Raw genomic sequence first — 12,135 nt, 5'->3', positions numbered from 1 at the left:
ATCCATGTAGAGGTAGATGAGACCTCAGTTGAGTGAAACAAAAGTCTGCTTATTTACACAGTGGAGCCTGGCCATCTAGTTTGTCAACCTAGATTTGTGCTCCAGTCTCTGAAATGGAATCCACAATCTTGGCTAGTGTTGCTAAGCTGTTGGAGGTTTCTTTTCAAAGTACTTCATAGTCAGGATTGTCGAACCGCCTGTGAAAAAGCTTGGCTCAAAGTGCATAAATATATGGAATCACTTGACTCAATGGAGAACAAATGAAAGCCTGGCTTTCAAGTGAGCTGTTATACCTGAAGGTATAAGGAGCCTGCAATTTTCCCTAGACAAACGACCCATGACAATGCAGTGTACTACCATGTGAATATCACGAGTTCACTGACTAAAACATGTTAACACATCTCCCTGCCTTCACCCAAATGTAATAAGTGATCATATTTAGGTTGTGCATGATGTTGGATGCTCATGCATTGACCTGTAAGTTAATGTTTGTCTGGTCGTCATCTTGTTCCGTTCAACAAAAATCTATTGATATGAGTTCACCATTAGCTGTGCAAGAGTTTGTTTTCAGCACAACTAAATTATAAAACCAGATCCTGTAAATCAGGAACAAACAGTTGCTGGAAAAGCTCAGCAGGTCTGGCAGCATCTGAAGGAGAAAACAGTTAATGTTTCAGGTCCAGTGACCCTTCCTCAGAACTGAACTCAGTTCTGAGGAAGGATCTCTGGACCCAAAACATTAATGACTAAATTATACACCAGTTCCAAATGTAGAACAGAAGCTGTTTTTCTTGTGCTAATACTGCACATTTTGTTTTCACCTAAGCAGTTGCTACACTCTAGCGCAAGGAGCTCTGCAAATGGGTCAGCATCAAGGCTGTAGTTTGTCAGACATACAGTGCAAATAGACCCTTTGGTCAGCAAGGACAAGTTGGACTAGATATCTTGGATAAATCTCTGGGCCAATTTTGGCCCAATCTGTCTAAACCCTACCTATTCATATACCCATCCAGATGTCTGTCTTAAATGTTGTAATTGTATCAGCCTCCCCTACTATTTCCAGCAGTTCACTGCATACATGCACTGTCCTCCTGGAAAAAGTTGCCCCACAGGTCCTTTTTTAAATCTTTCCCTTCTCCCCCTAAACCTTTACCCTCCAGTTTTGGACTGCCCCACTGCAGGGGGGGAGCCCTTGGCTATTCACCCTATCTACACTTGATGTGTTTACTGTGGTGTGACCTTTGAACTTCAGTTGCATTTCATCTCCTGTAAGTAGTGAATTGTGTAATGTAGAGTCTGGTTTTAAGATGACCAGTCTGGTCCCTAATTCCATAATCTAGTTTGAGATACAAAGCAATCAATGCAAACTTGATGCCCTTCTCCACACTGAGGATTCTGAATCTGAAAAGATGTGCAATGGCATCAGCTCATTGTCCCAAAACCTGACCCGGTTCTGATCAAATGGATCATCTGAAGCTGCCAGCATAAACAGTTGGTAGACTAACCTGGCTTATTTCAACACCAAATAAACCTGTATAGGGCTAGAATTCTGCCCACTCAACTTGACAGCTGTTTAAGTTGGCGTTCAGTGAGTCAGCTGCTATATAAACTGTGTACTAGCTGCCACTTGCAGTGCAGACAGTTGGCCCATTGAATCTAGTCAATGCAACAAATTCTGACCCCACTTGTTTTTGTTTTTGCTTTTGAGTTCAGTGTTACCAGAACTTTTTTGTTTTAAACACAAGCACCTGTGGTGTCTTTGCATCTTGCACTTTACCTTTTTTTAAATCTGTACTCTTGTTTATCATGAAACAGTTCTTACAAAATGGAGTTGAAATTTAGAATCTTTCAATCTGTTCCAGGGCAGCAGTCTCTGCTTCTCCATCCAAAGACTCTAAAAATTGCCAATCCCTGGAATTAGCTGCAGAGGAGCTCTGCACCCTTTCAGTGTCCCTTGGTCAGGGACAACACAATGGCATGTCAGTGTCTTTCAGCTTTGGAAGTTGCTACTGTCCATGGGTGTCATCCCTTTTAGGAAACACTAAAATGTGGGTTTGGCAGCATCTGAATTAACACTTCAGGTCTGGTGACCCTTAACAGTTCTAAGGAAGGGCCACTGGACCTGAAACAGGAGCTTATTTTCCACTTCTGTCACATCTGTTGAGCCTTTTTTCTAGCATCTTGTTCCTGATTTACAGCATTTGTAGTTCTTTCAATTTTCAAAAGTGGGTTGCTTGGTGTGGCAACCTGAATTAGTCATTTTAGTGGCCCTGTAAATTGTTTAATGTAACTACTTCTTCAATCTCAGACTACACAAATGGGAATGGATTTCTTGTTTGAGCATTGATGCAGCCACCCTGTTTGACCAGTTTTACAGGAACCTATTACTTGTATGGATCAACAGATCAAACAGGGCTTGTTAATCCATATACAAGAATGCCCTATGAGATTTAATGAATATTTAAATGCTTGACCCTTTGTAGCATAACAGTTGAACAATACTTGTATGTCTTTGTACAACAGAACTGAACATACAAAGGAACACCTATGCTCAGTTTGCAACAAACAACTGCAACTCCCAGTCACAAACCACTTCAAATCCCGCCCCCCACCCCTACTCCTTAGACATGTCCATCCTGGGCCTCCTGCATTGCCATAACGATGCCACCTGAAGGTTGCAGGAACAGCACCTCCTATTTCACTTGGGAACCCTGCAGCTCAACGTGGACTTCACAAGCTTCAAAATCTCCACTCCCCCGACCGCATCCCAAAACCAGCCTAACTTGTCCTTCCTCCTACCTACCAGCCTCATCCCACCCCCTTGACCTGCCCATCCTCCCTGGACTGACCTATTCTCCCCACCTACACTCACCTTTTACTGGCTCCACCTCTGCCTCTTTGACCTGTCTGTCTCCTCTCCACCTATCTTCTCCTCTCTCTATCTGCCTCCCTCTTTCCCCCTCCCCCACTTCTGAAGGGTTTAGGCCTGAAATGTCAGCTTTCCTGCTCTGCTGCTTGGCATGCTGTATTCATCCAGCTCTACACCTTATCTCTTTTATGCTAAGCAGTGCTATGGAGTTCAAGGGCACAACAGTTTCCCCCCCCAGGTGTAATCAAATAGAACATCCAAGTTCTTGTCTCCACAATGTATTGGCCAACTCTTCCACTTCAATGGAAAGGCATTGATGTCTAAACAGCTTTGCTTTTGAATTAATATTTTGTCATGGTGCTTAACCCTAGCTCTTGACTGACTGTCTTCCTGACTAACATGAACTTTTTCTCAGCAACATTGTTACTGCACTAAATTAAATTCTGACAAGAGGATGCTGCCTCATGAAATCAACTGTAGTATGTTCTCAAGTTCATTTTTAACTTTGTTATTTCAGGTATTATCCGTTTGTGTTGAAGAAGAGAATATCATTCCTTACATCACCAATGTGTTGCAGAACCCAGACCTTGCACTGCGCATGGCTGTGCGCAATAACCTAGCTGGGGCAGAGGAGCTCTTTGCTCGCAAGTTCAATGCTCTCTTTGCTCAAGGAAACTATTCAGAAGCAGCAAAAATAGCTGCAAATGCACCAAAGGTAATGTATTGTACAGTGTAGTCCAAATTTGAGTTGGCAGGATAGTCCAATTTTTGGACTAGAGGTTCATTTCAGATGGGGGTTATATCCAAAGTGGGGCAATTTAAGATTGCAGCTGTTTCAAACTGAGCTAACTGTGTAAAACATCCAAGTTTTAATGCACAACTGGTGGCAAATTCTTTGCCATAGACACTGCAGCTACTGGCTTAACTGGAGACTGCATCAGAAAGCATATTCAACCTACGGCTTGTTTTGCGTCCAAATCTTCAGCATTGCTTTGAGTGGCCTCTGACACTTGAAATCCATTTTGAACAAGGAGTCACTTGCCTGCAAACAAATATTAACAACTATGAAACAATTTTTGACTTGCTTTCAAGTTTGTGTACACTAATCTGCCTTCTCTCAACCAGGGTATCTTGCGCACTCCAGACACTATTCGGCGTTTTCAGAGTGTAACTGCTCAGCCAGGGCAGACATCCCCTTTGCTTCAGTACTTTGGAATACTACTTGATCAAGGGCAGCTGAACAAATTTGAATCTTTGGAACTATGTAGGCCAGTGCTACAGCAGGGTCGTAAGCAGTTGCTTGAGAAGTGGCTAAAAGAAGATAAGGTAATTTGACAAATGGATTTTCTGCTTGGGTTCATCCCCCAAGTGATTTTAGTCTTGCTTCCCATGAAGTGGATGAGACTAAACTTTAAGTACTTAATGTGGCTTTAAGCTTTTACCAGCAGCTTCTGATAACCTGGCTTACTGTGGTCACTAAACAGAAGGTATTCACTGGCCCAAGTTGGATCATCAAACCAATGTTAAAATGCTCTGTCATAGCCTTCAGTTCTTTTTTAGGTATTAGTCTGAATTTAATTGCCCAGGACACTGCCTGAGACCCTTTTAACTTAAATATTGTATGCAAATATGAAAGGCTGTAGTGATCCATTGCACTTGTCCTCACTTTCTCTCAACCTGTTCAACTTTTAGGAATTCTTCCCTGCACTCCAGCATCTGGAATTGGGAACCCATGCCTTAATTCACTAGTACCAAATTGTCAACTTGCATGTAGACCATACTAACTCAAGCTACCATGTATTGGGCTCAATTGATTTTGTAGTTTTTTTTGGCCACAGTGATCAGCTCTCAAATATTTCATGGGTTAAACAGGCCTTTGACACCTATGAAAACAAACTTGAACATGTCTCTTGGATTCAGTCCACTGGACCAAAGCACTAAATTGAAGCTTACTAGGGAGGAAACCTACAACTAATCTTCCACTTGTGTGCCTGTATCACTCGGATCATTTTTAGAAGTGGTAGAGTACTTTAACAAACTAAAATTTGAACTTCATTTACTTAATTTATAATGGCTCAAATGATGTTCCTATAGCTGGAGTGCTCTGAGGAGCTTGGTGATATTGTGAAGTCTGTGGATCCCACACTGGCATTGAGTGTCTACCTGAGGGCAAATGTCCCCAACAAAGTGATCCAATGTTTTGCAGAAACTGGCCAGTTCCAGAAGATTGTGCTGTATGCAAAGAAAGTAAGTGTTCTTTTGTTAATATAGTTGTGTAAATTTGTTTTAACTTGGAACATGAAGTATTGAGAACTTATCAAACATACAACTTGTTGACACTAAAGCAGATTTAACAAACTTTGAACAAGAATGTTGCTCAACATTGAGTTTCAATTAAACTTGTCAAGATTCAGCGAAGTTCCAAGCTTTTCAAAAATCTTAACTGGAGCTGTGAACAATGTTTCAGTCCTGGAAGCACAAATAGGCTATACAACTAGTTTATTCTGTAGGATCATGACTACAAGCTTAAATTTTTTTTCATCCTGGCCAATGGCCTGAACCTGTTCTTGTGACAAATCTTTGCCTTGAATGTGCTTAGCTTGAATATCTAAATTCTGGGGTAGAAAGCTAAACCCTTAAACATTTCAGTTCCCGATCCTTCTGAGGCTGACTTCTCGTTCTAGATTTCTGAAACCGGGGCAAAGAGCCCCCACCTAAAGATCATTTAACTCATGTTCAAATGGGATTGTCATCTCTCTTCCAGACACCCTTTCTTCTTAATGCTACCTTTTTAAATTTCTGGCCCTGGAAGAGAAGTATTTCTTTAACAAAGGAGACACTGGTTCATAAGGTACAGGATCTTGAGCTCAGCAAGACTGTTCAAACTTTTGATGTGATCCCATGGAATAAAGGCTGAAATGTTACTTGTCATCTTGCCATACTTGCATGTTAACTTTTATGCTTCAAACATGTATCCTCCAGTCCCTGAATGCCAGCATTTACTAGCCTCTTTAAAATTTCTATTGGTACTCAAATTTCCCAATTTACTCTGACACCATTTTGCTGGTCCTTGCCCATATCAAATGTCTATCGGACTAACCTATTACCAGGAACCAAACATATCACTGCCCCCTCAGGCATTGATCATGTTAGATAGCTGAGGCCTAAGCACTGACTTCAGCAAAAATGCTAATTGCAGCCTGAATTCCTCATTTTTGGGTTGGAAAATTGAATAGACCAGCTTTAATCTGCTTTAATCTCTTTTTTGTCTTGAGTAACATTTTTCAAATGTTACTGCAATATGCATATCTCTGGTATAATGCAGACTGAGTAACTGCAGGAGGTCCACTTATGGTAGGTGTAATAGCTTATCAGGACTAAGACTTGTGTTCCACATGTTTAGCATTATCTGCCCTAGAGGGCTTTGGAGGCTGTCATTCTGTTATGACTTTTCGATGTATCAAGTATATCAGTCACCAAAATACAATTTGTTCAGTCCATCCTAATTACATGAGGTGCTAAATGGCCTAATCTTGCACTTCCTGCATTCCCTTGTTCCCATTTATCATTTTTTTGGATTGTGATTCAGATCAGTTCAACTTTTGGGATTACTAAAGCTTGCTGTAAACTGCCTTCTCAATGAAGAAATGCTGCAAACCTGCTGAAGTTAAACTCCATATTGATGCAGCTAGATGACATCACATGCCTTTAATTTTTGTTTCTCCATTTATTGCTCATCTATATTGTCTCTGTCTCTGCTCAGGTTGGTTACTCACCTGATTGGATCTTTCTGCTAAGGAATGTAATGAGGGTAGGCCCTGATCAAGGACTTCAGTTTGCTCAGATGTTGGTTCAGGATGAAGAACCTCTTGCAGATATCACCCAGGTAGGAACTCTTCTTGTGAAATTGAACACTTTAAACATTTTCTATTGCAAAACTAATTTGTCCTACAAGCAAACTGTTCCTTGGTCCTCGATTTCTAGAACTTTGGCTGGCTTTCTCGAGATTGAATGAATGGCTTTGCAAAGCTGAAACCCTTGCTGCTGGAAACTAACTCTAAAATCACATTACTACAGTATCCTTAAATTCCCATATTTAATCAACTATTGCCTGAAGAACTTTCATGACACTTAACTTGTGTCCAGCATTAATTGTGCTGGGAGGTGTCCCACTGAAGGTCTTGGCAAGTTGATCACCATAATACTTTTTAGATTAACCTGCCCAGAAGTTGTGCTCTTCTGAACCAGGTTGGACTTGAACCTGGGTCTCCTGGTCCAGAGAAGGGATACAACCCACTGCCATAAGAGCCTTCCATGTATAAGATTGGAATGCAGATCTTTGGTGGTTTAGTGACTCCAGTAGGTACTTTAGTTGAATTTCCATCTGTGATGGAGGGAACCATACTATCTCATCTGTAAAATGGGCTGTTTTTGTTCAGGAGGCGATAGATTTAATGCTGAGTTGGATTACCAAGTATGAGATGTTCAGTTGTATCTCTTGGAAAGAGTCTTGGATTATTGTCTGAAGCTTTTGGCTGGAAGCTGCATGTTGATGATTTTATGTAACTTGTTAAAAGTTTGTAGTTTTGATGAATTGGTTCTGACATGGAGTATAATCAAAAGATGTTGGCAACAGATTTGTGACTTGGAAAAGGGAAATTGGAGGGAGAAAATGTGCTGGGCTGTGGAAGAGTGTCTGAGCTGAATAGGAACCTGTATTGTAATGGGGTGGGATGGGGTTGCCTTTGGTTCCTTAGCATTCATGTAAGCATGGATTACAGTATAGTTCTTTTCCCAAAGGGTTTCTTTAAAGCACATTCAGCCCTAAACCTTTGAAGGAAAGCTTGTATCCAGCATGTTATCAAATGGTTGTTCAGGTATACTTTAAAGAACAGACGTTCTCTTGCCTAAAAGTGCATCCTCATGATCCCAGTCATGCTGCAACTTGTTACTCTTAACTGAGTTCAAGAGGACAACTTGTATGAAACATACACCATTCACTTTGCTAACCTTTGTTTACAGTATTTAATATCCAGACTTGGAACTTTATTGGTTCTTGTTGCAGATTGTTGATGTGTTCATGGAATACAACCTGATCCAGCAGTGCACTTCTTTCTTACTGGATGCCCTCAAGAATAACCGTCCATCTGAAGGACCATTGCAGACTCGCCTCCTGGAGATGAATCTTATGCATGCTCCTCAAGTATGTGATCACTGCAGTAGCAACACTGTCTTTAATCTCTAGACTGTTTCATTCCTACCCAGTATTAAGATTTGAATATTAATACCACCCTCTTTGCAATGTCTACACATGCTTCATGTAACTTATCCAGCTGAACTCCATGGTGTTTGACCTCCTTTTGTAGTATAAGCCAATCAAATTGAGGAGAAACCACTTTACTAGTGTGGAACTTGTAACCATGAGTAATTTTTACAGTGCAGAGGTAGTGCCCCTGAACTAGAGGCCTGGGTTCATCTCCCACCTACTGGAGATGTGAAGACATCTCCAAACAACAGGTGGACTAAAAGTTAAATTTTAAACATTGAAGTGAATCTCTTGGTGGTTTTCAACAGGAAGCTAGATGAGAAATGGGTTATCTTGGCTGAAATGGGCAGGCCCGAGAGCAAATGTCTATGGACTAGTCTCTTAGACTTTCTGTAAAGACTCGATGGTTTGCTACACTAAAGATCCCATCTGAATGCTAGCCTTGGTTTGATCAAGAATACATTTTTGGTAAAGTCTGACTGCTTCAGCTTCCTGCAGCTGATGGGATGCTACTGCAGTTATAAACATGTGGCTGATATTTCAACCCCCTCTAGTGGCTGCATGAGTGATGTGCACTTTAGTCATTTTGTCCAATTCTGCATTATACAACCAAATGTACAGTTTAATGTACCTGGGTTCTTGATAGTTGGTATGTCATACCTGCATATATTGCATTAAAATGCTCTGAGCATTCTCCCTTCCCAGTCATGTATCCTGCTCCTACTGATTCCCCTTCAAGGTTTGGGCCTGCCCATGTGATTTGCACATTAGACTTTGTATTAGAGAAATTGTTTTCCAATGAGAGAATATTTTGACGGTGCTTTCTCTTCCCTCCCCTTAGGATTGTGTTTCCCAATGAGGGTCCTTTAAAATATCATACCTAAACTCCTCCAATTGCATTGTTTTCAGGTTGCAGATGCTATTCTTGGTAACCAGATGTTCACTCACTATGATCGTGCACACATTGCTCAGCTTTGTGAAAAAGCTGGACTGCTTCAAAGAGCCCTGGAACATTATACAGACCTGTATGATATTAAACGTGCTGTAGTGCACACCCATCTGCTAAATCCTGAGGTCAGTAAATGATTATGGCCTAATCCATAACTTGGATTTGGAATTAAATTTTGATGCAACCTAGACCTTTTGATTTTTCATGCTTAATGTTGAGCCTAGCATCTAACTAATCAAGAATATTCAGCAATTTGAGAAGCTAATTACAACTTGGAAAGATCAAATTGAATATTTCCCTTTTTATAGTGGCTTGTCAATTACTTTGGCTCCCTGTCTGTTGAGGATTCTGTTGAATGTCTGCGTGCCATGCTGTCTGCCAACATCCGTCAGAATCTGCAGATCTGTGTGCAGGTTGCTTCCAAATACCATGAGCAACTTGGTACACAGCAGCTGATTGAACTGTTTGAATCTTTCAAGAGTTTTGAAGGTAGATGTTTAACTTTGTTCGTAAACTCTACTTGGGAAGGGGGTTTTAAACCATGGATAGCTCTGAATCATGTGGCAGAAGGGGAATTATGCAAGCTGTAGCTTTCATCACTCAGATTTCCTCAGATTTTAATGCATTGTTAACTTGGCTCAACTGTGTATGGAGTCCATGAATCAGCAGAGGTTGCGCTTGTGTAATCACTATTTGGCTATAGGATTTCCTCTCTTGAGGAAATGGTGCCCAAGTCTCATTTGCAGTGGAAACTCTCTCCTTGAAACAAATGTGAACTAAGTTGACATTACTTCATTACTTCCAGCATTTTAAAGTACATGGTTGTTCCAGTAATATTTTTATTTCTGCCTATACTTGAGCAGAAGTGCCCAGGCCTGTCCTCACCTCTTTGGTATTGTCAGACTCTTGCCATAAGTTGTCTGTCAACCATTGTTCTGTCTTTGCTGACCTGCACTAACTTTGTTTAAATTCTCACGCTCGCAACTTTTGAAAGCCTATAATACACCACTGATCTCTTTGATATGGGCAACTCCATGGCCCATTGTGAATTACCTCCTGGGCCACCTTGACTTTAATCTCAATTCCAATATCCATCTTTAATTCGCTTAGACTAAAGATCCATGGCATTCTGGAATAGCTAGTGAACCTGGAGAGGCAGTGACTGCATTTGGAACAAGTGGAAAGGGCAAATGGTCTACTTCTACACTTGGCGCACTCACCTGACTTCTGTTCCTAGCTCTAACTTTGTTCTCAATTTACAAGTTGTTACAGGATTCTGTTCCTTTAAAGTGGAACAGCTAGTAGTCTGACCTGGCTGAGCAAAGTTTCAACAGAACACCTTTGATTTTAGTCTTGGGTTGTGGGCTGATGTAATTGAAGTGAATCTTGCCATTGTGTAAACATTTACAGGCCAAGTCATAGCCAGAAGTTCTGGTTGCTAACTGAAAGGATTTTCCTGCTTCTGACACTTGTGTTGCTTCCTTTTTGTAAGGCCTGTTCTATTTTTTGGGCTCCATTGTAAACTTCAGTCAAGACCCAGAAGTCCACTTTAAGTATATTCAGGCTGCCTGTAAAACCGGACAGATCAAAGAAGTGGAACGAATTTGTCGGGAGAGCAATTGCTATGATCCAGAACGTGTGAAGAACTTCCTCAAGGTAAAAACAATTTCAGGTCCTGACACTTGTTTGCTTGGGCATATACTGGGTATAATTCAAAGCAAGTAATTGTGTTTTAGTAAATGGAAAATGGATATTGAATTGCTAAGTTTAAAAATTGGCCTAAAACCAGAATACTGGATTGCCTTGCTTTTCAAATGCCCATTGTATGATTTAAATTGTCTTTTTTCTTTCTTTTTTTTTTCATCTTGCTCCTGAATTACATCTATAGTCCTGTGTTGGGCAGTATGATGTGTATTAAGGAACTGACCAACTAAGATAGGACAAACCTGGTCCTGACCTCAGTCACTTTATTGCCAAACCAGCTCTCCAACTGTCCAAGCCTTCAATGTTTTTACTGAACCCAGTTTGGTCAGACAATTAAAACATTTTAGTTATCAGTTGATCTTTATTCTTGTGCACTGCAGTTCAAGGCTTTGAATTGAGGAAATTCCTATCCTGAATGCCTGACTAGAGGCTAGCTCCCTGTAAAGCAGAAGCTGAATTCAGTCCTTACAATTGAGACTAGCTTCAAGTTAATTAGTTTCTCACACACAATGTAGATCTTGTTTTACTATAAATGTGCATACAAAATTAAGTACAGTTGTGATCAAATATAATTTGTAGTGACCTATTCCTGTGTAGATTTTACTTGAGGTGTAATAAGTAAATAGACTAAACTAGCTGCTGTCTTGACTGTAGTCAACAGATCCACAAACCACTTCATTAGAATAGATTAAACTGGGTCTGGGGATTAAGGTTTGATCCCTTGGCTGTTGTTAATTTGAAATCTGAGGTGACTAAGTAACAAGTGAAACTTATTCTGCTGCTTGTCAGTTTGTATAATGTGAAGTGTCCAGCTCCTGATGGAAGCTATTATCTTTTGTGCTGTCCCTTGTCTGGACTGGGCAGGACATGTACCAGGTAAACTTTTTTTTGTAGCATAGGCTATATCCCTTCCTTTTCCCTCCCCCTTTTTTATTTTCCAGTAGACTGTCCTTGCCCTTGTGCAGGATAGTGCTCTTTGTGACAAGACATTGGCAGAATATCAATGTGGAGCTGGCCGAAGTAGAAAGTGTCTCCTAGAATATCCATGTAGCTGTGCTTTTAGATTAACATAAAACTAATTGTAATCCCAAAACTTGACTCCATTGTGGATTGAAGCAACCATTGAGGACTCCAATTCATGTATCTAGTTGGTATGAATGTCAGAGGGGAGTGCCACTACCAGTTAATTTTTCAATGTGTTGAAATACTGCCTGCACCTGAGCCAAAAAAGCTACATTTGAGCAATTGTTCATGTTTCTGCAATTAAATTGGGGCACTGAAGCTATTCAAACACTTTTAAGATTTCCTGCCAACCTTTAGTTATGCATTCTCCGGTTTAAATTAAAT

General features: G+C 40.6%; 1 protein-coding gene across 1 annotated transcript in view; it reads left to right on the top strand.

The window, feature by feature from the left end:
- LOC109929388 (clathrin heavy chain 1) overlaps positions 1–11,186 on the top strand; it is a 38,325-nt gene extending 27,139 nt beyond the window's left edge. The window contains exons 8-16 of the mRNA XM_048612337.1: positions 3,387–3,584; positions 3,995–4,195; positions 4,964–5,116; positions 6,633–6,755; positions 7,935–8,072; positions 9,045–9,209; positions 9,393–9,573; positions 10,577–10,740; positions 11,169–11,186. Coding sequence (XP_048468294.1) covers positions 3,387–3,584; positions 3,995–4,195; positions 4,964–5,116; positions 6,633–6,755; positions 7,935–8,072; positions 9,045–9,209; positions 9,393–9,573; positions 10,577–10,740; positions 11,169–11,186 — 1,341 coding nt within the window. The remainder of the gene's footprint in view (positions 1–3,386; positions 3,585–3,994; positions 4,196–4,963; positions 5,117–6,632; positions 6,756–7,934; positions 8,073–9,044; positions 9,210–9,392; positions 9,574–10,576; positions 10,741–11,168) is intronic.
- The last annotated feature ends 949 nt before the right edge of the window (positions 11,187–12,135 follow it).

The sequence above is a fragment of the Rhincodon typus genome, chromosome 26, assembly GCF_021869965.1.
Source record: "Rhincodon typus isolate 14 chromosome 26, sRhiTyp1.1, whole genome shotgun sequence".
Classification (NCBI taxonomy): domain Eukaryota; kingdom Metazoa; phylum Chordata; class Chondrichthyes; order Orectolobiformes; family Rhincodontidae; genus Rhincodon; species Rhincodon typus.
Note: the sequence above shows the minus strand (reverse complement) of the source record. Positions and strands in the feature narration are given on the sequence as shown.